The sequence below is a fragment of the Rhinolophus ferrumequinum genome, chromosome 20 (genome assembly GCF_004115265.2).
Source record: "Rhinolophus ferrumequinum isolate MPI-CBG mRhiFer1 chromosome 20, mRhiFer1_v1.p, whole genome shotgun sequence".
NCBI classification, from domain to species: domain Eukaryota; kingdom Metazoa; phylum Chordata; class Mammalia; order Chiroptera; family Rhinolophidae; genus Rhinolophus; species Rhinolophus ferrumequinum.
In genome coordinates this window covers 51,165,116-51,191,407 of record NC_046303.1, presented here as the reverse complement: position 1 = coordinate 51,191,407, position 26,292 = coordinate 51,165,116, and the positions used below count along the sequence as shown (strand labels likewise).

At 39.6% G+C, this 26,292-nt stretch overlaps 1 protein-coding gene across 1 annotated transcript in view; it reads left to right on the top strand.

The window, feature by feature from the left end:
* Positions 1-26,292, top strand: part of LAMB4 (laminin subunit beta 4) — a 125,625-nt gene that overhangs the window by 24,410 nt on the left and 74,923 nt on the right. Inside the window, exons 4-12 of the mRNA XM_033088035.1 lie at positions 7,621-7,684; positions 13,744-13,901; positions 17,315-17,450; positions 20,020-20,093; positions 21,165-21,353; positions 22,138-22,201; positions 22,357-22,571; positions 23,617-23,737; positions 25,306-25,494. Of these exons, the coding sequence (XP_032943926.1) occupies positions 7,651-7,684; positions 13,744-13,901; positions 17,315-17,450; positions 20,020-20,093; positions 21,165-21,353; positions 22,138-22,201; positions 22,357-22,571; positions 23,617-23,737; positions 25,306-25,494 (1,180 nt within the window). The 5' untranslated portion in view covers positions 7,621-7,650. The remainder of the gene's footprint in view (positions 1-7,620; positions 7,685-13,743; positions 13,902-17,314; positions 17,451-20,019; positions 20,094-21,164; positions 21,354-22,137; positions 22,202-22,356; positions 22,572-23,616; positions 23,738-25,305; positions 25,495-26,292) is intronic.

The window sequence follows — 26,292 nt, the reverse complement described above, 5'->3', positions numbered from 1 at the left end:
AAATCGGAGTGCAGCCGGGGTTGACCTACAGGTCACATACCTAGAGGGGGTTCTCGGCAGGCTCTGGAGCCCATAGAGGCCAAATCACATTGGGGTGGTCAACCCTCACGCAGCAGAGTGCCCTGTGGGGGGCAGAGCCAAGTCTCACGGCAGGTCAGCCCAGGAGTTGACCCCACCTGCTCATTAGCGGGAAGCAATTAAAGATCTTCTTGAACGGGACAGTGTACACAACACAAGACTCACCTTTGGAGCACACGCAGAGGAGGACGACGTGGTGCGAGTCAAATATAAAGGACACATACTACACAAGATAACCTAGCAAGAACTAAGAACTCTAGGGGATCTACCTAATATATCAAAATAAACACAGTCAGCCAGAATGGGGAAACAAAGATACACGTCCCAAATAAAAGAACAGAAGAAGCTTCCACAACTGGAACCAAATGAAGCAGACGTAACCAACCTCTCAGAGACTGAGTTCAGAACACTGGTGATAAGAATGTTTAAGGAGCTTAGAGAAGACATAAAGAAGGATGTAGAAATCATAACAAACGAGCTTAGAGAAAACATAAAGAAGGATGTAGAAATCATAACGAAAAACCAGTTGGAACTAAAGAACACAATTACCGAAATTAAGAACTCACTTGAAGGAATTACCAGCAGGCTAGATGAAGCAGAGGATCGAATCAGCGACTTAGAAGACAAGGTAGCAGAGATCACCCAAACGGAACAACAAAAAGAAAAAAGAATAAAAAACAATGAAGATGGCCTAAGAGACCTCTGGGATAACATCAAGCGCAACAACATGCGCATCATAGGAATACCAGAAGGTGAAGAGAGCAAGCAAGGGATTGAGAACATATTTGAAGTAATAATGTCTGAAAACTTCCCCAACCTGATGAAGGAAACCAACATACAAGTCCAGGAAGTGCAGAGAGTTCCAACCAGGATTAACCCAAACAGGTCCACACCAAGACACATTATAGTTAAAATGGCAAAGCTTAAAGACAAAGAGAGAATCCTAAAAGCAGCAAGAGAAAGACGGAGGGTTACATACAAGGGAACTCCCATAAGACTATCAAATGATTTTTCTACAGAAACATTGAAGGCCAGGAGGGAGTGGCAGGAGATACTTAAAGTGATGGAAAACAAAGGCCTACAACCTAGATTGCTTTATCCAGCAAGGCTATCATTTAAAGTTGATGGAGAGATAAAGAGCTTTCCAGAAAAAAATAAGCTAAAGGAATTTATTACCACCAAGCCAGCATTGCAAGAAATACTAAAAGGTCTTCTGTAAATAGGAGAAAGATCAAAACAACCTAACTACAAATTTAAAAATGGCAATATCTATGTACCTATCAATAATCACTTTAAATGTAAATGGATTAAATGCTCCAATCAAAAGACATAGGGTGGCTGACTGGATAAGACAGCAAGACCCTTGTATATGCTGTATACAAGAGACTCACCTCAGAACAAAAGACACACACAGGCTGAAAGTGAAGGGTTGGAGTAAGATATTTCATGCAAATGGAAACGAGAAAAAAGCTGGAGTTGCAATACTTATTTCTGACAAAATAGACTTTAAAATGAAGAACATACTAAAAGACAAAGATGGGCACTATATAATAATAAAGGGATCGATCCGACAAGAGGACATAACCCTAGTAAACATCTATGCACCCAACATAGGAGCACCTAAATATATAAAACAGGTACTGACTGACATAAAGGCAGAGATCAACAGTAACACTATTATAGTCGGGGACTTCAACACACCTCTGACCACAAGGGACAGGTCTTCCAGACAGAAAATCAATATGGAAACAACAGCCTTAAATGATACATTGGACCACTTGGATTTAATCGATATTTTCAGAACATTTCACCCCAATGCTGCAAAATACACCTTCTTCTCAAGCGCACATGGAACATTTTCCAAGATAGATCATATGTTAGGCCACAAAACAAGTCTTGATAAATTTAAGAAAATTGAAATCATACCAATTGTCTTCTCTGATCACAATGCTATGAAATTAGAAATGAACTACAGGAAAAAAACGGGAAGACACACCAATTCATGGAGGCTGAATAACTTATTACTAAATAATGAATGGGTCAAGCAGGAGATCAAGGAAGAAATCAAAAGATATTTCGAGATAAATGAAAATGAAAACACGACGACCCAAAATCTTTGGGATGCCGCGAAAGCAGTCCTAAGAGGGAAATTCATAGCTTTGCAGGCCTACCTAAAGAAACAAGAAACATCACTAATCAACAGTTTATCTTCACATTTAAGGGATCTGGAAAAAGAACAGCAAAATAAGCCCAAAGGGAACACAAGGAAGGAGATAATAAAGATCAGAGCAGAATTAAATGAAATAGAAACCAGAAAAACAATACAAAAGATCAATGAATCCAAGAGTTGGTTCTTAGAGAAGATAAACAAAATCGACAAACCATTAGCCAGACTCATTAAAAAAAAGAGAGAGAGGACCCAAATTAATAAAATCAGAAACGAAAGAGGAGAAGTGACAACGGACACTGCAGAAATACAAAGAGTTTTAAGAAGTTACTATGAGCAACTATATGCCAACAAATTTGACAATTTGGAAGAAATGGACAATTTTCTAGAGGCGTACAACCTTCCAAGGCTAACTCAAGAAGAAACAGAAAACCTGAATAGACTGATTACCACCACGGAAATTGAATCAGTAATCAACAGTCTCCCAACAAACAAAAGCCCTGGACCAGATGGCTTTACAGGTGAATTTTACAAAGCGTTCAAAAAAGAATTATCACCAATTCTCCTCAAGCTCTTCCAAAAAATCCAGAAGGAGGGAAGACTCCCAAACACTTTTTACGAAGCCACTATCACCCTGATCCCAAAATTAGACAAAGACACCACAAAAAAAGAAAACTACAGGCCGATATCTTTAATGAACATAGATGCAAAAATCCTCAACAAAATATTAGCAAACAGAATTCAGCAATACATTAAAAAGATCATTCACCACGATCAAGTGGGATTCATTCCTGGTATGCAGGGGTGGTTCAACATCCGCAAATCTATTAATGTGATACACCACATTAACAAAATGAAAAATAAAAATCACATGATCATATCAATAGATGCAGAAAAAGCATTTGATAAAATTCAACAGCCATTTATGATAAAAACCCTTAAGAAAGTGGGAATAGAGGGATCTTATCTCAACATAATAAAGGCCATATATGACAAACCCACAGCTAACATCATACTCAATGGGGAAAAGCTAAAACCATTCCCCCTAAGATCAGGAACAAGGCAAGGATGCCCATTATCTCCGCTTCTATTCAACATAGTTCTGGAAGTTCTTGCCACAGCAATCAGACAAGAAAAAGAAATAAAAGGCATCCAGATTGGTAAGGAGGAAGTAAAGTTATCATTGTATGCAGATGATATGATACTATATATAGAGAACCCTAAAGACTCCACCAAGAAGCTATTAGAGCTGATAGATGAATTTAGTAAAGTGGCAGGATACAAAATTAATATTCAGAAATCAGTTGCATTTGTATATACCAATAATAAAACATCAGAAGGAGAAATTAAAAAAACAATCCCATTTACAATCGCTCCAAAGACTATAAAATACCTGGGAATAAATTTAACCAAAGAAGTAAAAGATCTATACTCAGAAAATTATAAGACACTGATGAAAGGAATGAAGGAAGATATAAATAGATGGAAACACATATCATGTTCATGGATAGGAAGAATTAATATAATTAAAATGTCCATACTGCCTAAGGCAATATACATATTCAATGCAATTCCTATCAAACTGCCAACGTCGTTTTTCACAGAAATAGAACATATAATCCTAAAATTTATATGGGACCATAAAAGACCCCGAATAGCAAAGGCAATCTTGAGAAATAAGAACAAAGTGGGAGGTATAACAATACCTGACTTCAAATTATACTACAAGGCTACAGTAATCAAAACAGCATGGTACTGGCATAAAAACAGACACATAGATCAATGGAACAGAATAGAGAGTCCAGAAATAAATCCACGCCTATATGGCCATTTAATCTACGACAATGGAAGCAAGAATGTACGATGGAGTAATGACAGTCTATTCAATAAATGGTGCTGGGAAACCTGGACAGACACATGCAAAAAAATGAAGTTGGACCACCTCCTTACACCATATACAAAAATAAATTCAAAATGGCTTAAAGACTTAAATGTAAGGTCTGAAACCATAAAATACCTAGAAGAAAATATAGGAAGAAACTTCTCAGACATTACCCGGAGTAAGATTTTTACTGATATACACCCTCGCGCGAGGGAACTAAGAGAAAGAATAAACATGTGGGATTATATCAAACTAAAAAGTTTTTTCACAGCAAAGGAAACCATCAATAAAACAAGAAGGGATCCTACTGAATGGGAAAAGATATTTGCCAGTGATATATCTGATAAGGGATTAATATCACAAATCTATGGAAAACTTACTCAACCCAACTCCAAAAAAACAAACGATCCAATTAAAAAATGGGCAGAGGACTTGAAGAGACATTTTTCTGAAAAGGACATTCAGATGGCAAACAGACATATGAAGAAATGCTCAACCTCACTAACCATCAGAGAAATGCAAATAAAAACCACAATGAGATACCACCTCACCCCAGTCAGAATGGCTATCATCAATAAATCAACAAACAACAAGTGCTGGCGCGGATGTGGAGAAAAGGGAACGCTTGTGCACTGTTGGTGGGATTGCAGACTGGTGCAGCCGCTATGGAAAACAGTATGGAGGTATCTCAAAATTCTGAAAATGGAACTACCTTATGATCCAGTAATTCCACTCCTAGGTATCTATCCGGAGAAATCCAGAACTTCAATTCAAAAATCTCTATGCACTCCTATGTTTATTGCAGCACTATACACAATAGCTAAGACATGGAAACAACCAAAATGCCCATCGGTAGATGATTGGATTAAGAAACTGTGGTACATTTATACAATGGAGTATTATGCAGCCATAAGGAAGAAAGAAATCTTACCATTTGCAACAACATGGATGGATCTAGAGAACATTATGTTAAGTGAAATAAGTCAGACAGAGAAAGATAAGTTCCATATGATCTCACTTATTTGCGGATTCTAAAGAAAAGAATAAGTGAATGAACTAATCAGAAACTGGGAGACAATGAGGAAAAACTGAGGGTTGCTAGATGGGCGGGGGGAGTGGGGGGTGGGGGGGAGGGTGAGGGGATTGGAGGGCAGTCGGTGACCACAGGATGGCCACGGGGTTTGAAAATTAATCTGGGGAACGTAATTTGGTGGTTACCAGAGCGTAAGGGGGTTGGGGGGTGGGGGATGAGGGTGAGGGGGATCAAATGTACGGTGATGGAAGGGGAGCTGTCTCTGGGTGGTGAACACACAGTGTGATTTATGGATGATGTGATTCAGAATTGCACAACTGAAATCTATGTAATTCTACTAACAATTGTCACCCCAATAAATTAAAAAAATAAAAAAAATATTAAAAAAAAAAAAAAAAAAAAAAAAAAAAAAAAATGTTGTTAGTGGGATAGTCTTTAAGGAAAATGGCCAGGTTTTTCCTATATCTATGCAATGGGTTGAAGAGCAAGATTTTCACATTAAAGTTGTCTATATTTATAAATAATTAGAAATATCAACAGATATCTATTTCCCTCCAAAATTCTGAATCACTGGGCCACAAACATTAAATCCTTGATCTTGCAATTGTAGTAAAAGTATATCTAAATACTATAAATCACTGTTCAATTATTTTTGAACTTACTATATATATATATATATATATATATATATATTTTTTTTTTTTTTTTTTTTTTTAATTACTCACTGGTATTGTAGGAAGAGACCATTCAATCAGAAACACATGTATCTGGGTATTATTTTCCCCTGGCAATAGGAGATGGCCAAAATGTAAGAAAGCCATGCTCTTGGAAAGGAGTATTAATAGAAATAAGTAATTTTCCTCCTTAAAATTGTTCTGTAACTCAGACTCTCTTTATTAACCAGTATTTGGGATTAAATTTGTTTTTTAAATTCTAATTTTCAAAATAAAGATGGAATAATTAATATATTGATGTAATTCAAATGTACTTTGGTGAATAAACAGAAATTGCAAACATTCATGTAATTCAAAAAAAAAAAAAAAAAAAAAAAAAAAAAAAAAAAAAAAAAAGGAGGCAGGCATTTGGGTTTTGGAGGGTGGAACTGAAGGCAAAGGAAACGGCATGAGGAGAGGGTTCAGCAACAGGAAGTGGGTCCCAGTGCTGGAGTGCCGGGGCTGTGAGATTAGAGGGGCAAGGATGTGGGATGAGTAGGATCAGCAAAGATTCACTAGGGAAAGCCTTGAAGTCCAGAATGTCAAACGTAATTCTCACCTGCAAATACATGGCAAATATTTTTACACTCACTACTATTCAAATAAATACATTAAAATAATGATGAGGTAATAATTTTTGCTTTTTAAATTGACAAAGCTTTAAAAATTCTTACTACTCACTGTTGGTAAGGGCTCAGGTCAGCAGCTGTTCCCATAGGCTGTTGGTGAGAGTGTAAATTGGGACAAACTTTCCAAATGGCAGTTTGACAGTAACATCAAAAGCTTCACACACACACACACACACACACACACACACACACACACACACTTTGATTCATTATTTCCACTCCATTTAATATATCCTGGGGAATAATTAAGGACATGAATAAAGGTTTAGCAAAAATATTTATAACAGGAAAATACTAAAAACAAAGTACACATCAACCAATAGGGGATTTGTTAAATAAATTCTGGTTCCTGTCTTCAGGGGAATACTACCCAGTAATGTAAAACACTTATGGAGAAGAGCATTTTACCTTCTCTCCTCCCAGCCCACTGAGGTGTTAATACATGTATACTCCCATCTATATCGGGGCTCCCACAATAGTGACATGGAAAGGCGCTCTGTCCAGAGGGGCATAGCCAAATTTAAAAAGCGGTCACAGGTTTGGTTTGTGGAAGACCCCAAGTGATTCTGATGTTCCTCACTATGTTGAAAATTGCTAATGTAAAAATATATTTATTGATACAGAAAGATGTCTGGGATACATTGATTGAAAGAAGCATAAATATTTCTGGAAAATATTTACATGCAAGGAAAAAAGTATGGAAGAACTTAGAGCAAGATATTAACCACCTTTCTCTAGGTGATGGTACTATGGATAATAATTCCTTTTTTCGCCTGTCTGATTTTTCTATTTTTTTCAATAATGAGTACATACTAATTGTATAATTTAAATATTTTCTAAATAATAAGATGAACAAAAATAGGTTAAAATAAAAATAGGCAAAGGAAATTATATTTTTTTCCTATTATATTTCCTACAAATGATTATAGTCTATGATTTCAAAATAGAAAACAAACATACGTAAAATTTGTACGCACTCTTATTGTTTAAGGAATTGGGCATTACAGGTATTTTGTATTCTTAAAAGGTAAGAACCAGACAAATTTTCAAGTCATTGAAAATTGATGGCAATTATTGAGTTTATCAGCAATTAATTTTACCTTTTTTTAACCTAGCAGAATTCAACTTAATCATTTCCTGACAAAAGAATGCAATTTCCACTGACCTTTGTTTTGCACCTTGGTGAGTATTAGTTGTCAAAATCCATTTTCTGTGTGTATTGACTTGTTCTCAAACATTTAGTAGAAATAATTTCAATAACACATTCACCTCTTGTTTTCTACACAGCTACTATATATTTGCACAGCTCTTCTGTTGTCTGATTGGGTCAAGCAACTAAAAAAATCTCGCTCATAGGTTTAGCACCCACGCATAACTATTTCTTTCCCTCTTTAATGGAATATTAGCATCAGCAGATAAGTAAGGAAAGTAAGATACTAAAGAAAGTAAAATACTGTTAGAGTCTTAATTTACAAATATAATGCATTTTAATTTTGAAAACTGGCTCTGCTTTGAATGCTGCACTTGTCCTAGTGATGAGGTCTCACGAGCGATTTACCGGCAAAATTCTCTCTTCTAAGTAAGCTGCAGCTCTGAGCTCAAAGGCTAAACTCTCCACACTTCTGCTGTCTTTTAATAAGCCGAGAATAATTTACATTAATCATAGAGAAGATGTGTCCAATGAGTACTCTCTTTGATCCTGACTGTAACAGACCTGCTTTTGGTTACTAAGTACTAACTAAATTGCTTAGAATCTTCTGTTCAAAGATTCATGCTGAATGTTTTGTGGCCGCCAACTTTCAGAATCTCGTCTTTTAATTTTGCCGGTTTTTAAACGCTGAGGCGATTTCCCAGTTAGATTTGCTGGTAATGGAGGAAAGAACAGCTCTAGATGGGAAATGCTCATTTGTCCTCTGTTGAAAATTCCCTGCCTCAGCGAGGTGAGTCACAAGTCGGTGGCAGCAGAGACTCTGTCATTGTATGGCTCCCTGAGGATTATGAGCTTTAGATCTGGACTCAGATAGTCAAAGAAGAGCTGTTTAAGCTACATCTGCCTTGGCCGTTCTCTTTGGGACTAAACCAATATTCAAAATCAGAAGCAACCCCTGAGTATCACTGCACCTTCTCCCCAGCCTGGACAGAGGATAACTTATTTACACCTTGCTGAAGTTCTAAACCACTCCACAGTTGCTCAGAGAGTCCTCCTCAATCAGAAGGCCCCTCTCTTTGGAGGAAAGCTCTTCAGAACTAAACTAGCTTCAGAACTGCAAAAGATCCTGGATTTCTGAACCCAAGGTACCCTCATATAACCCAAATCTCTAAGGTTACCTATGGTCAATTTACCAGCTGGGTAAACCCATGTCATCAGCTTGGGCATTTACTGGTCTGTAGTTTGATCATAGGCATTTATATAAATACTGGAACCTATTTACTGGCATTTATATAAATACTGGAACCATTTTGTCTTGCATTCTGACTAAGGAAAACAAGGAGAAAGAATCATACAATGTGCATTGGCCCCAGGTTTTGGGGATGCAAATTGCAAACTTCATCTAATGTTCATTCTTTGCACATTTTCTTACCCATAATAAATGATGTGTGAGTACATAAATGTACGTATGGGTTTATAGTCTCTAAAACGCTGAAGCACACTCTAAAGTATATGAAAACATCTTACATGTTTAAGAAAATTATAACAATATACAAAATTACTGAGAGATTATATAATAATGAGTATTTCTACAAAATGGTCTTTCACTTTACATTTGCTATGCATTTTCTTTAAAAGACCAGATCTCCTACATTCATTCTTAATAAGATCCTATCTTCAAGTTGTATGTCAGTTTTGAAGAATACATTGATTTTCTAAAGACATAAACATCTTTATTCTCTGAATCAGTTCGAACCTATTGCTAATATAATCTGCCAGCTGAAATATTTAACCCAAGAAGGATATTGCTGAGTTTGTCTATGTTCAGGCACGAGATCTTAACTACTTATGTTTCTAGCCACTTTTCGCCAAGTAATTTAGACCAGAAGTTCACTTAGAATATTACAAGAATAATAATAGCTCAATTTCCCTAAGTCCTAGAATACTTTTTTTGCTGAAAAGTACATATCTGATCAAAACAAGTTTGGCCAAGTCAGGTTATAAAAACAAGTTAAATCTCTAAGGCAACAATCCAACAGAAGAATTCAGGATGGAACTTGTCTAAAAGAATAAATCCCTGGAAGGGAAGTCTCAGTTGATCCACATAGAATTAGCAGAGATTTTATACCTGACCTTGTTTCAAAAAGCCTCTGTCTATTGGAGCCCCAACTTCTGATCAGTTATTTGTCCCAGATGCCAATTCTAAGAAATAAAAGAAGATCTGCATTTGGATTGTTGGGTGAATAAAAGAAAAAGTCCATGTTAACCAAGCTAGGACCATTTATTATACAATGAAATGAAAAGTGTATGATGGAGCTTTCTTCACATATTTATCTCAAAGAAAGAAAAAGAACTGGTGTGCCTTTGTTTTAGAATAAGAATCTTTGCAATGAGATTGAAGATAGAAAATTCCCTGTTCAACAGTAGTTTAGTGGTTACCAGAGGGTAAGGGGGTTGGGGGGTGGGAGATGAGGGTAAAGGGGATCAAATATATGGTGATGGAAGGAGAACTGACTCTGGGTGGTGAACACACAATGTGATTTATAGATGATGTAATACAGAATTATGCACCTGAAAATATGTAACTACTAACAATTGTCACCCCAATAAACTTTAATTAAAAAAAAAAGAAAACATTCCCTGTTCAAACTGACATTTGGTAATCAATGTGGGGAACGAGACATTATGTATCATATTCTTAGCTGTAGAACTATTATCTATCTATTATTACTGCCCTGCAATAATCCACAAAATGACCAGATTAAAAGAATAGTTCATGTGGGAAATGTATACGTAAGAAAAGAATATTATTTTTCAAAAGCCCACATTTTTGGAGGACAAGTTAAAGGAAAGAAATCCATTAGATACAAACAAGTCCATAAAAAAATTCTTTCTTTATAGTTTTACAATTGAGAAAACAGAGTAGAAACCAAGCTTAGTTCATAGTCCAGTAATTATTTTTCCTTTTAGGCCAATCCTCTCACTGCTGTTTGTGGAAATCGGGTCTTGGCATAAAGTTTTATGTTTCAAGGGAAAAGTATGTAAGAGCAGCTGGAACTGGTCATGTGTATATTAGTTTAGAGTGTGGGGTTTACTTGATTCACCATCTAGAGGCTGATGTGGTGATTTTGAGAGAAAGAGGATTGTTTGGTGTTTTCTTACTTTGCATTTTGAGATAATTGCACGTTCTCATGCAGTTGTAAGAAATAATACAGAGAAATCCCATATGCCTTGCCCCCACGTTCCCCTGATGGTAGCATCTTGCATATATCACAACTAGGAAATTGACATTGATATAGTCCATTCATCTCCTTCAGATCTCACCAGTTTTACGTGCACTTATCTGTGTATGTATCTGTGTGTTAATTGTATGCAATTTTATTCACATGACCATCAGCACAGTTAACACAGAGAAAAGTTCCATCACCTCAAGAATCCCCAGTCCTAACCCCTTATATCCACACCCACCTCCCTCCCTCCCTCCATCCCTAACCTCTGACAATCTGTTCTCCATCTCTCTAATATCATCATTCAAGAAACAGAATTATGCAGCATAGCACCTGTTGAGATTGGCCTGCATTGTCGCGTGTTTCACTGATTCACTCCTTTTTACTGCCAAGTTCTGGTCCATGGTATGGATGCACCACACTTTGTTTAACCATTCACCCATCGAAGGACAAACTGGGTTGTTCCCAGTTTGGAACTATTATAAATAAAGATGCTCTGGACATTTGTATACAGGTTTTTGTGTAAACATAAATTTTAATTTCTCTGGGATAAAGATCCAAGAGTGCAATTGCTGGATTGTACAATAAACACATGCTTAGCTTTATAAGAAATTAACATACTTTTCCCAAGAGTGGCTGTACCATTTTATATTCCCACCAGCAGAGGATGTGTGATCCAGTTTCTCCACATCCTCTCCAGCATCTAGTGTTATTGCTATTTTTTTATAATAGCCATTCTGATAGGTATGTAGTGCTATCTAATTGAGGTTTTGATTTGCGTTTCCCTAATGACTAAGGATGTTGAACATCTTTTCAGGTGCTTATTTGCCATCTGTGTATCTTCTCAGTGAAATGTCTATTCATGCTGTTTGCGATTTTTCTACTTGGATTGGCTTTTTAATGTTGAATTTTGAGAGCATTTTACATATTTTAGGTGCAGTGCTTTGTCAGATATGTGATTTGCAGTTATATTCTCCCAGTCTATATCTTGCCTTTTTGCCTCTTCACAAAGTTTTTAATTTTGATGAGGTCCAATTTACCAATTTTTCTTTTTATGGATCATGTTCTTGTCAATTCTAAAAATTCTTTGCCTGACCCTAAGTCCTAGAGTTTTTCTCCTATATGCTACAGGAGTTTTATAGATTTATAGTTTTATATTTTACATTTAAAGCCATTATCCATTTTGTGTTAATATTTGCAATAAGGCATGATGTTTTTGTTACAGTTCATTTTTTGTTGGTTTTTGCATATGGATGTCCAATTGCTCCAGCACTCTTGGTTGAAAAGGCTCTCCTTCCTCCATTGAATTGCCTTTGCACCTCAAAAATCAGTTGGGCATATTTGTGTGGATCTATTTCTGGATTCTCTATTCTGTTCCATTGTTCAATGGGTATATATCCCTCTACCAATAGAACACTCTCTTCTTTATTGTTGCTATACAGTAAGCCTTAATAACAAGTAGAGTGATTTTCAGAATTGTTTTAGCTATTCTGGGTCCTGTGTCTTTCGATCTATTTTTTTTCTGCAAAATTATTATGTCTGTACTTTGAATTGCAATCAAGAGAAAAATAGTGCCGGAGTTTTCGCTTTGAGAATCAAACAGAATTCTTACCCTTTAACTGAATTTAAAAAGACTCTATGACGTCGTGTTCAAATATACTTTTAAAAGAATATAATTATTTCTATAATTAGCTATCAATACAATATTATAGTGGACTCACATTGTATCTGCATTTAACTTTATATGTGTGTTAACCTTAGACCTTAGCCCCAGTTAGATTCTACTTTGTTTTAGTCAATCTTTCCAACAATGAACAAATTTATTAATATGTTACGGGTTACAAAAGTGAAACTTTAACATAAAAGAGCTGCCCTGCAGGCAAACCATGCGGGCAAGAAATAGTTCAGATTATCCCACCCACCCTGCATTCACCGAGATTTAACAGTTCTCTTAAGCCAGAATCTAACATTTTAAAACAAATAGAACTTTTAAAATACTTTCTAAACCAAGATTTAAGAATGTCGTACCAGAGGCTGCACGTAAACAATAGAGCATTGAGGTGACATTTGAGATAGAGTTGTCCCTGCAATGCTCTTATCTCTTGTGACCAGTACCCTTATGACAGATCTGTTGCACAGCAGGTATCCAGGGCTAAGTGCTCTTCCAGACTGGAACTCCATCCCTCCCTTTATCCCAAAGAAGCGTGATTGGTTCCATGGTGTATCCGAGCCCAATAATCCAGGTTATAAAGGGGTTAATTGAATTTACATATTTTAGGAGGAAGTTCTTTCCTAAGGATTTCTTAAATTCTCCAGTTGATTTTGTGCAGGTTGGAACAACAGGTGTAAGAGGCAGGATTAGGATTCTCCTTCCTCGTATCTGTACACAAGTCTTCGTCCCAGTACTGAGAGGCCGTCTCAGGCCAGGTTCCCCAGAAGCAGAGCCTGAGACAGGGATTTGCGTGCACGTGCGTGTGGAGGGGATGCTCTGAGGAGTAAGGGTGAGGCCTGTGGGCCGAGCTGGAGTCAGGCTTCCACCTCCTCCCATGGAGAGGTTCTGTGCATAAACTGCACAGTGGGGTTGATCCCAGCCTGAGGCAGTGGGGCCTTTGAACTGTGTACTCCTCAGTCATTGGCTACAGGCTGGCCCAGCTGGGGACCTGAACGCAGATGGTATAACCTCCCAGGCTAAGAGATTTCCATCAGACAGAATCCATGACCAGGGTCTAAATGATCAACAGATCAACAGAGAGATATTCTCGTCAATCACGGGACTGTTAACTTTCCAACTTAACCAATTGCTTCCTTAAGCTTTCTGCTCCCCCTAGACTGCCTTCTGTGTAGCTGTTTCTGTTGTGTTCAAGGATTGCTCAGTTATGTGAAAGCTGAGGATGAATGCAACAGAGGTTCCTGCCGTCCCCCAACCGGCAATCTCCTTCTGGGCCGCAGCACACAGCTCATGGCTTCTTCTACCTGCGGGCTGAACGGGGCCCAGAAATACTGCATCCTTGGCTACCTCGAGGTGGGTTGGTTCTTTGTTTGCCTGTTGGGACATTATTTCATCAATGCCTTAGGTTTTTTCCAAGTACATCTGGGGTTGTCCAGACAACAGTAAAGGTGGTAACACTCCTTCCTGAACATCTGAGACACAAGTGAATTCAAAGTCCAGAAAACCTTGACAGATTAGAAAGTAGGGAAGATCTGCCTCATCTGTTTCTTGGTATCTTTAGAATTAGTTGGACAGAAATTGGTTCAGGCTTTGAAGGGAATCACTGTGAAATGTGCTGTTCTGCCTGGCTGCCTCAGTGACCCCCACAGAGTGAGTGTAACTGACGCCTACAGTGAGGACTGAAAACCCCTCAGGGCCTCAGGCCTCCGCTGGCTTGAGCTCTCATTGTCCCGCTTTAGAGAAACGAGGGTGTGGACTTGCAATTCTTTCTGTGCCAGACTCACAACACCTCTAGGAAATTGTCTCACCTAAAAACCATAAACCCCAATGTGAACATTATTTGGGAGCCTTTTTTTCCCCTTAAAGACCAGTTTTAAAAAAGGACTTGTTGCTTTACAGTTTTTTTTCTTCCTTGTGCTGTGGAAGCAGAACAAGCAGACAAGGTCATCTGCACATCATACCTGTTACAAAGCCTGAGCAATCACTTCGATCCTTCAATGCAAGGATGTGCAGGAAGGAAGTTGGACCCAAGCCTAATGTTGGTGGCCCAGGCTCTTCCACGTATTGTTCACTTAAGGCAGCTCCTGGAGGTCTCTAGGAAATGCTTTGTATTTTAATTCGTTTTTAGCAAACAAGGATGATTATAAATAAGTGGAGACAATACCTGAGTGCTCAGTGCTGTTCTAAGTTTGGGAAGTACTTGTATAAGAGAGGGTATTCTCTACATTTGTAAGGAAATGACACCGTGGAAGTTTTGCTCAGCACCAGGTCAGGTGGGATGTTTGGCTCTTCAAGTGATTTTAAGAAGTCCGGGTCCTATGGACAAGAAGAGGTTCTTAACTCTAATCTTAGAAAATATCCAACACTGGCATCACCCATCTTGTTCTCCAACCACTGGCATTTACGTACTGTTGTCATAGTCAACTCATGATATACTTGGACAACAATTAGAAGTTGATGTTCCTATATCTTAATTTCACACCACCAAAAATAGAAGTACTTCAGAGACTTCTTTTGTTTAGAGATCACAGAAGTCTTAAAAATCGTAGAGTTATGGAAAAAAATCTCAAAATATCTTCAGCTGACAAAGTATCATAGGTGGGGCTACAAGCACTGGTCTGCAAACACATCGTGCAGCGTGGAGGGTGATTTTTTTCCCATCCATCGTCTAACAAATGGCTACTAAGCCAAGCATTCTCTTCAGATGCTTCAAGTCAACACTGACCCACAGCCACAACTCCCACTCAGTCACTTCAACTATAAGCATCGTCTGCAGCCAGTCCCAGCAAAGACTGCGCTTCTGAAATGTTTACAGAGAGAATGGTTCATGTACCCTGAAGGTAAACATCTTCCTCATAATTTCCATAGTATTATTGGAAATACTTTGAAGTCTTGACTCTTTTGGTAGAATCGTAGGGCTTCTTCTGCTCTTTTAGGGTCAAACCTCCCTCTATGAAGAGTTGATGTAGCTTCCATTGTTCCTTAATTTCCAAAGGGCATTTTGATTTTCTTCAAGTATAAGACTTATGGTGGCCAGTGATTATAAAAAGATTATATGGCTCTCTTGAAAGACTGGTTTACTTTGACAGACTCTAGCTGAAATAGTCATCAAAATCATATGTATTCATGCAACAAATTTTATTGAGCATCTACTATGTGCCAGACATTATTCTAGATAAAGAGAATACAGCCATAAACAAAACAAAGTCCTTGCCCTCATTTATCTTAAAGTCTAATGATGGTGACAGACAATAATCCAATAACTATACAATATGTGAATAGCCTCAAGTAGGAATGAGGGCTCAGAAAATATTATCAAGCAGCATAAGGGCTGGAGAGTGGCAGAGGTCATAAGGGTGGGAGGTGGTGGTATTTTAGATAGAAGTCAAGGAAATTCTGTCTGAGATGATGGCATTTAAACAAAGACCTGAAATAAGGGAAGGAGCAAGAGATAAGAATATTTGGTGATGGGGGCCCAGGGGAGCTAAGAACAGCTTGTGTCAAGGTGTTCTCTCCAAGGCAAGAGAGTTCTTGGTGAGCTCAAGGAGGAGCAAGAAGTGAGTGTAGATAGTGCTGAGTAATCAAGGGAAGACAGGCAGCGGGGCGGCCGGATGGCTCAGTTGGTTAGAGCTCAAGCTCTGAACAACAGGGTTACCGGTTCAATTCCCACATTGGATGGTGGGCTGCGCCCCCTGCGAGTAAAGATTAAAAACTGCAACTGGACTTGGAGCTGAGCTGCGCCCTCCACAACTAGATTGAAGGACAACTCCCTGGAGAAATATACTGTCCCCCAATATTCCCCGATAAAATTTATTTTTAAAAACAGGGAAGACAGACAGGGAGGTGGCCCTGGTGAGGTTGTGTAGGCCCTTGTAAGCTGTGGTCAGGACATCAACTCAAACAGTGTTCACTGAACACCTACAGGTGCATTGGCTGTTGCAGGCAATTTCTGGCACAGGGGATTGTAATAAACAGCTCCTGCTTCCTGAAAGCTTTGCCAAAACACTCTTCCCGAGTCCCACATATTAGCCAAGAACAACGGTGCAGGTCATTGGCAGTCTTTTGGAAATCTTTGGAGATTTCCTTAGGAGTTTTAACTAAGTACAGCTACAAGCAGACTCATTAAATTAAGCAAACTCAAAGACCAATATTGGCTGCTGTAGCCTTTGAAAATCCATTCCAAGCAAAACTACTTCCAATTCACTAATAAGACGTCTCAGTCTGTGAGACAAGAGGGTGGGGTTCTCTGTTGTGGGTTTATGAAAATCTGTCACAAAATCCACATGTGTGATGTAAAGGTTTTGTTATTGGAAGCTATTCTGCCAAAAGCTATGTTTGAGAAAAAAAGGATGATAGTTGTAGATAACCTGGTGACCCCTTGTTTTATTAGTTTTTTGCTAAATATTCTTTTTTTTTTTTTTTTGACTACAGGAAGTAATCCCACTCAAAGAGTATATCCTAATTATTTCTCTATAGTTTAAAATAACCTCCAGGTCATCTGCTTTTTGTATGAGAAAAATATTAGTTCCACATATATTTGCATTTTTGCCCCAAATATATAAATTTATAAAATTTCTAGGTCATATTTTAATTTCATTTGTGATTGTATTAAAGCACCTATTGATGGAAAAATTGATGTCTTGTTATTTCCTCTGCTTTTTATTTCAGCCAGATTGAAAGACAAATATAGTAAGTACAGCTGTTTTTAAATTCTGATTAATGATAAGTAATCACAATTCTTTATTTTCAATGATGGTGTTTTCCAGGGGAAACAAAAATGCTTCATCTGTGACTCCAGATTTCCGTACAATCCTCATACCCAATCCAACAGCCACACCATTGAGAATGTGATTCCAAGTTTTGAACTAGATAGAGAAAAGAAATGGTGGCAATCTGAAAATGGTATGATTAAGTTCCTTTCCAATTTTTTATTTCTTCATTTTTTTTTATTTTATTTAAATTTATTGGGGTGATAATTGTTATTAAAATTACATAGATTTCAGGTATGCAATTCTATATCACGTCATCTATAAATTACATTATGTGTTCACCACCCAGAATCAGTTCTTCCATCACCATATATTTGATCCCCCTTACCCTCATCTCCCACCCCCAACCCCCTTACCCTCTGGTAACCACTAAATTACGTTCCCCAGATTAATTTTCAAACCCCGTGGCCATCTTGTGGTTACTGATTGTTTTCTAATCCCCTCAACTTCCCCCTTACCCCCACCCCCCCGCCCATCTAGCAACCCTCAGTTTTTCCTCTTTGTCTCCAACACTGTTTCTGGTTAGTTCATTCACTTATTCTTTTCTTTAGATTATTTCTTCATATTTTTAATAAGGTGCCTTTCTGTGTGATTTTAACAATGTCACAGCAAAGAGTAGTATTTGAAGGGAGCAATATCCACCAAGAATGCAAGGCCCAAAAGAACAAATTTTCATTTTAAGAAAGATTATTTTCCTCTAGAGAAATCAAAGTGTACTTCAAGCATAAAACAGAATGTTTCGCTCTTCCTGTGCGGGGGAAGAAAGTGTCTTTGCATTCTTTTGTTCTTTTAAAAAAATAAGGAAGTTTATGAGGTGTCAGTAAATAAAGCCTAATATAAAACACACTGATAAGTGGAATAAATAATGCCAGGGGAAATCTGAGAGTTCACACCACGTGCTTTTTCCTTCTTCAACACATTTTGTTTCTTATTGCAAGATTTGAACATAGAAATTGAGTTGAAAGGACAGTTGGCTTCTGACTGCAGTTCTTTCCTTCCTGGATTTGTGCCCTTCTCTGGTCATGTCCAGTAGCAATACTGAACCTCACTCTGGCCCTGACCACTCATATTTCCTAGATGTCCCTCTAAGTTTGGACCTGATCAGGGATTCCTCATGTCCCACCTCGTCTCGGGCCTTCTGTGCTTCAGTGAATGTAGGCTGGCTCACTCACAATGGTCCCTCTACAACACTGGTCTGGAACCCTCAACCCCCACGACATGACTCCATTTGCCCCATCTCTATATGTTGCACTTGGGGGCTGCAATCCCTCTATTCTCTTCAGACGGCTCAACATATTTCCCTAAGGGGACCCGAGGCCATTAGAGGGGAGTGAGGGATTAATCATATACAATTGTTTAGGGCAAGTATAATAGGAGGCTATTTTTCTGTGTCATCCATTCCGCAAGGCCATGATTGGTATCTACTAAACGCCAGTTCTTTGGATCCTAATCGTTGATTCTAGTTGGACTCTCCCTAATGAGTATGAGGTCATGTTTGCCACAGTCACCTGTCTTCACTGATGAATACTGCCATTTTTTATTTATAGCTGTTTTGAGCCACATGTCCTGCATTTGTTCCACATCCCCTCCGTCAAAGCTGATTACACAGAACAAGGGTTCTCTGCCAGGAAGTTCCGAGAGGGCAAAGGAGATCTCCTTTGTACAAAGGGCCTTGACACAGGCGTGGGATGTGGCTGTTCTCTGAGCAGCAAACCCTTCCCCGAGCCATTCACCCTGGAACGGAAGCTGCAGCGCAGTTCACTGCAGTCTGGCCACTCGAGTCTAGAGTCGTGCCGCCCAATATTGCAGCCCCTAGCCACACGTGGCTACTGAGCACTTAAAACATGGCTGATTCAAATAGAGATGTGCTGGAAGTATAGAAACATCCCGGCTTTCTCACACTTAGTTTGGGAAAAAATGTATAATAAAACATTACTAATTTTTAAAATATTGATTACCTGTTGAAATGAGAATATTTTTGCATATTGGGTTAAATATATTAAAACTGATTTCACCTGCTGCTTTTTACTTTTATAAATGTGGTTGCCAGAAAATTGTACATGATACATGTGACTCACATTTCCACTGGACAGTGCCCTCTAGAGAGAGCAGCGATTCCATTGTGTCCAGATCGGGGCCAGTCCTCACACCGAGCAAACTATCTCAGTTCAGGCTCCTGGCTGGGACACCTCCATATTCTCCTCAGCCACAGGGAGCCCACAGATCCTAGCTCCAAGGGACTATGCCAAGCTGTGTTTCATGCTAAGTAACAATAAAACTGGTTGCAATGATTGCTAGCAGCTGTTGGAAGAAAAGGGTGTGTCAGTGTTACCATGCACTGGCTTGTTAGCTCACAGTTGTGTGTAGTTGAGATTTGAGTTCAAGGAAATGAGCCCTCTCGGTCCACCCGTGGCAAATGTGGGGAACTCCCTTGGTAGTATGTAATACTGCCACACTGTGGCCATCTGCACTGCCACCAAATCAAGCATGCACAGTCAGGGTAAATCCTATTGCTCTCCTGTAGACCTTCTCCTGGGCATGGAACGGCATGGGAAACAACTCCAACAGACAAGGAAAGAGTGTTGATCACCAGCCCTGTGATTTCAAAGGATTTTATTATAGACAAGCCACAGTGAGGGATTAACATGATAAACAGGGTCTCTCAAAGTCACTGATTTTCTTCTTCCTGGGGTTTTCTTTAGGTCTGGATCATGTCAGCATCAGATTGGACCTCGAGGCATTATTTCAGTTCAGCCACCTCATTCTGACCTTCAAGGTACAGATGTGTAGGCTTGCCGCCTCTTTCATCTACTTACCAGATGCTGGGCTTACCTGGAATTTCGCTTCTTTGTTTCCTTGCTTCCTTGCAGAGAACAAAAAGCTGTGTGAATCTGGACTCGAGCTATGCCGTCTGGGTTTTTCTTCCTGAATGAAAAAACAAAACTACCACAGCTCATTAATTAATGACTTAGATGGTTAACAACAACAACAGAATCTTAGAAGATATGGCAAGAAGGGAAACGCCAAGCACTGCGGGACAGAGACCACAGAACAAGGCAGATAGTTTTCAGGAGAAAAGGGCGGGAACTGGAAATGATTTAGGGAAATATGGAAAGACTGTGATCAAAAGAGGAAGAAAAACTAAGGGGGTCTTTACTACGGTTAGTTAGATGCCAGAGAAAATCCTGTGCTATAGTCATCCTCTAATCACTCATCAAAATTCTAATTTTGATGTGGAGCCTGGTGCTGTTACGGTAATTACAAATAAATACAAAATAAAAAGTTATGAAAAGTGAAAAACAAAAAAAAAAACCACCAGGCTTCGTCCTCAAAGAGCTCACAGTGTAGTCATGGATACAAGCACATATACAAATGTAAAATTATCGTACAGGGTGATACATGCAGAAATAGACATACGATTAGAATGCTGGGGGTTCACTGACGAGGGTAAATCTGCTCTGGGGAATCCGAGTAAACTTCATTATAGATTTTGAAGGATGTGTAAGTTGGCCAGAGGAAAAGCATTCTAGGCCCAGAAAACCACATGGAAATTGCTGTATAATATCAACTACATTAGCTTTTTAAAAATGTATATGCCATCTGCCTTCAATTAATAATTCACACAACCATAAACATTTTTAAAATGGAATTCAATTCCAGGGCACAATATGTGCTCATAAATACTTGCCCATTTGTTGGAAAGAGATTTCTGTATGTTCACTGTACCAGAGATTTTAAAATATACAAAGTTTGAAAATTAGAATTAGAAACCATAAATGTTCAATTGGAAGTGGGTAATAAAATCTACCTTTGTGAAGCATTACAAGTTTAACTCATTTTTCCATAGACTTTTCGGCCTGCCGCAATGTTAGTTGAACGTTCCACGGACTATGGACGCACCTGGAAAGTGCTCAAATATTTTGCAAAAGACTGTGCTACTTCCTTTCCCAACATCACATCTAGCCAGGCCCAGGAAGTGGGAGACCTTGTTTGCGACTCCAAATATTCGGATATTGAGCCCTCAACTGGTGGTGAGGTAGCATTTCCTTTCCTGGATTTCTTTTTGCTCATGTGGTTAATTTACATGAAAACAATTTAGGTGGTGTTTGCTGAAATGTAACTCGAGCTGTTGGTTTTTTAAGAATGAAAGTGTCTAAGTTGAAATGACTCCTGAAGTCATCTCAAATTCAGGTAAATAATAAATACCTTCTAAGAAATAATCCTGCACAGACTGCCCAGCTGAAGGTGGGCAGGGGCTGAAATCCAGGCTGGCTCCGGGGCACAGGGAACCCAGGGGAAGGAGCATGTGTTTCGAACCCTTGCAAGGGAGCCCAAGATTCGTTGTCTCATCTCCATGCGCCATAAGCTACCAGAACATCCCCCTGAGCTAAGCTGATAACTGGCAGCGGGTCAGGGTAGGAGTGGAGTTGGGAGGTATTATCAGGGATGTAGTAGAAAGAACTTGTGGCTTAATGCAGCTCCAGAATCCCCTGCCAGATCCAACTGACAACGATTTGCTGAATTGTGACCTATCACTTCACCTCACCTCAGAGCAGGAGCCCTTTTCACCAATGGTATCATGACTTCTGTTTACATGGACCACTTGTGCATAAAGAGCCAGAATGAGTGTTTAGTAACTTTCATTCATTTTCCTTCTTGGTACTTGTACTAATATGAGAACCCAAATGGTAATGTGTATTCTATGTCAGCAGGGAGGCATCCTCTCAACCTTCTTGTAAGACCGGGATCTTTTTAAGAGTACATTTAACAATGATGTGTTGGGGTAAAATACTATACATTTACCTACATTTGTTTTACAGGTCGTTTTAAAAGTTTTGGATCCCAGCTTTGAAATAGAAAACCCCTACAGCCCCTACATCCAGGGTATGGATTGCTTTATATTTTTCACACCAATTTCTTTTCTAAAATCTCACTTTATGCCTTGGCCTTGCATTTCCATAGTACATTAAGGGATGTCAGTCAAGCAGGGCACCTCGATGCCCTTTGATTTGTTATTTTCATTATTTTCCCTTCTCTAGACCTTGTGACATTAACAAACCTGAGGATAAACTTTACCAAACTCCACACCCTTGGGGATGCTTTGCTTGGAAGGAGGCCAGATGATTCCCTTGATAAATACTACTATGCTATCCATGAGATGGTGGTCCGGGGCAGCTGTTTTTGCCACGGCCACGCCAGCGAGTGCGGTCCAATGCAGGAGGTGCGGGGAGATGTGTTCAGCCCTCCCGGAATGGTGAGTCACTAATCTGAAAGAGCAGTTGGCTCTCCTACCTTTCCTTCACTGTCCTGGTGCTCAGTGTAGAGCAGACTCTCTGTGTGCGGATCAACAGTCGAAGTGCAGCCTTGTGATGGGACAGGTATGATGCAACCTGGCGTGACAGGCCACCCAGGGGGCCCTCAGTTCTCTCACCAGAGATTCTTGTGGATTCTGACACATATGGACATCACTGAACTCATGAACAGAATTTATAAGTTAGGATTTCAAAATAGCCCATCTTGCTCTCTTTTTGTTATTTGTTTTGTAGGGAATGGAGATTTAGTGGGGAGGACCCATAATGTTACGCACATTCTTTCACAAAAACGTACTGAAGATCTGTTGTACTCAGTGCCAAGGTGTTTGAGTAACATCTGATATTGTAAAACTGGTCACTCCAAGGAACATTCTTACACTATGAAGGGCTGTCCTGATAGTGCAAACCTCTTCCATTCTTGGGACACTTAGAAGAGTGATGTAATACAAGAACTGTGTGCTTATGCAGAATCCTGGGGGTCTGTGTACTAAATAATTTTAAACTATTAGTCAAAATCGGACAAGGCCTGATGTCAAGGCTTTTGCACTTTCCTACTCAGCTATCTCCATGTTTCACTGGAAACAGAATTTCTCCCTTTGAAGTTGGACATTTAGGGCATTTTGTGGAGAATTACGTACCTTTCTCCAGTTTCTTTATGTGTTCTAATTCCCTCTTTTCCCTTATGCTCCTAAATCACCACCTCTGATGGTCACACACATGCTCCATCCTTTCCCTCATTGAGGGCTGCAGTGTGCTTCCCTGAAACTAGTATTCAGAAATGCCAAAAAAGTACTATAAATGCTTACTGGACATCTTAAATATAAAAACTGTAAAAGCTAGTTAAGCGAATAATAAAAGATAGTCCAGGTTGGTATTGTAACTAACATACGGGAAGCTAAGACCCACAGAGGCCCCAGGGCCTGGTGTTTCATTTTCCATCCTCAAAGATGACTCTCTTTTAACGCTGCTTACTTATCGCACAATCAGGTTCATGGTCGGTGTGTCTGTCAACACAATACAGATGGCCCCAACTGTGAGCGGTGCAAGGACTTCTTCCAGGACGCTCCTTGGAGGCCAGCCACAGGCCTGCAGGACAGCACTTGCAGAGGTGGGTGGAGATGAGTTCTCAGAGTACCCCGAGTTTGCTTGGTTTCCTTATTTAGGAGAACGTTTAGTTCATTTGGACTACAAGCACCAAAGGTGGTGACCCTGTGGCTTCTGGCTCCAACTGGGTGACATTCCAGTGTCTCCCATGGAAGAATCGCCAGCATCTCAAACACTCATGCCCCAAATTAGCATTAATTTGAAAAATGAAAAAATACGCATGTTGGGTGGCCCCTTTCCAGAGAAGGGGCAGAGCCAGGTAATAGGAACATCAGTGGGGACGGTGCCACTCCAGGAATTGGGGGAGTACTGGATGTGGTACAGAGATCCCTACTATTTTCCTGAATAATTATACATTTTTTAATGTGACCTGAAGCCTTTCAGATAACAGGAGAAATGAGGTCAAGGTTAGAGTTTGACAGGCTATTGTACTTTTTATAAAATATTTAGGCTAGAGTGGCTGGGTGGCTCAGTGGGTTAGAGCGCAAGCTCTGTAACAACAAGGTTGCTGGTTCAATTCCCACATGGGACGGTGGGCTGCGCCCCTGTAACTAAAGATTAAAAACGGCAACTGGACTTGGAGCTGAGCTGTGCCGTCCACAGCTGGATTGGGGGACAACAACTTAGAGCTGAAGGGCCCCGAGAAACATACTGTTTCCAATATCTCCCAGTAAAATTAAAAAAAAAAAATATATATATATATATATATATACACACATATATATATACATATATATATATATATATATATATATATATATATATATATTTAGGCTAATAAGGTGGAGGTATTTTTGTAATGTGTTTGCTGCCTCTGAATTTTGATGAACTTCCAAACAAACTTGTTATTCAGTTTCTTTTTCCAGATTTGGGAAAAACAAGATTTGAGAGGATGAGAAGTCCCTAAAGAGCTGTTACGGAACAGCTCCATGCGTGTGTCCCAGTATATAAGACCCAGCAAATGTTTATGCTGTTTGGGGGGTGTGGGGGAGCCAGTAAGAGAAACCGCAGAGACATTGTCACAAAGACAAACAGTCCACTGCGCACAGTCTGCCTTTCCCTGCATCGCTCTGGCTGAGCCCCACGTGGGACCAGGGTGACCTGCAGACACCCTTCCCGCTCTCCTGTTCACAGAAGAGGAGGTGGGTAGGGCGCAGTTTTAACAGCTTATCTGATAGCGTATAGAATATATTGTTAAAATAAATAAGTAAATAAAATTTACAAGGCATAAGTCAGTAAAAGTATTGTCTACTGAACAACACAAATGTGGTACTCCAGGGCTTCTAGATCACCCAAATGGTTTATTTTGGTTTGTTTGATTTTTTAAGAATGCCTGAATAGGAAACGTTTGGCGAACACACTTCACAGAAAGTGTATGAGCAGAATCAGCTCATAGCAGAAAAAGCCCTTTGAAAACACGTATTTTAACTGTTTGTATACATGGTGTGTCTATAAAAAGTAGGCGGAGTGGCTGAAGAAAGAGGAGGAGGAGATGCGGGCTTAGTGCGTGGCCGCGGGGCTCGGGGCTTCCGGGGACCTCGGTGAATCTCAGTAGCTCCTCTCCTCTCCCAGCTTGTAACTGTAACAGCCACTCTGAGCGCTGTCACTTCGACATGACCGCGTACCTGGCCAGCGGCGGAGTCAGCGGGGGCGTGTGCGAGGGCTGCCAGCACAACACGGAGGGCCAGCACTGTGACCGCTGCAGACCCCTCTTCTACAGGGACGCGCGCAAGGCCATCTCGGATCCGTACGCATGCCTTCGTGAGTCCCCGGCCTCTGACCGCATCCTTCCCACTGGTGTGAGCAAATGCTGGTGGAGCCGGTCTCACCTGGGCCGCAGTCCCCACGGGGCTTAGCAGCATCTCTGAACTGCCCTATTTGGAGGAGTGGGGGATGCAAAACCATTTCACAATCAGAGTGTTTCTTCCTCTGAACAAATTGGGCCAGATAATCCAGGTCCTCGTAGTCTTGCGCAGTGGCTCATACTGGGGAACCAGGAAAGTATTCTGGATTCAACCAGGAGGGGGCGGAAGATGCGGGGATGCGGGGAGTCCAGGCGGTCAGCTCCGAGAAGTAGCGAACTACTGAAAATAGCTACATTTGATTGGCTGTAGCAGATTCAGTTTTGCTGTTAAGATGGATGAGCTAACTATTGCCTTGTTTCTTTTTTCCTTTTTTAACCTTAATTTTTTTTCATTTTATCTTTAATCTCAACTTTTTAAAATGGAATATTTCAAGCATATACAAAATAATAGAGGATAATATAGGAAACACCCTTATAGCCACCACCAGCTTTGTCAAAACGCAGTATTAATATCTTCCCCTGTCATCTTCAGGGCTTGGATAAAACACTACAGGTACTAGTGGTGTCCCAGGTGCGCATCTATCCCATTTGTCTACGCTACTCTCTAGGGATAAACTCTCATATATTTGGCAGTTATTACCACCAAGCTTGTTTTTATACTTCCACACATTTTTATCTACAAACAATATATGTTGGCATATTTTCAAACTTTAGATAAATGATTTTATGCTGTATGTATCCTTGAGTATTTCATC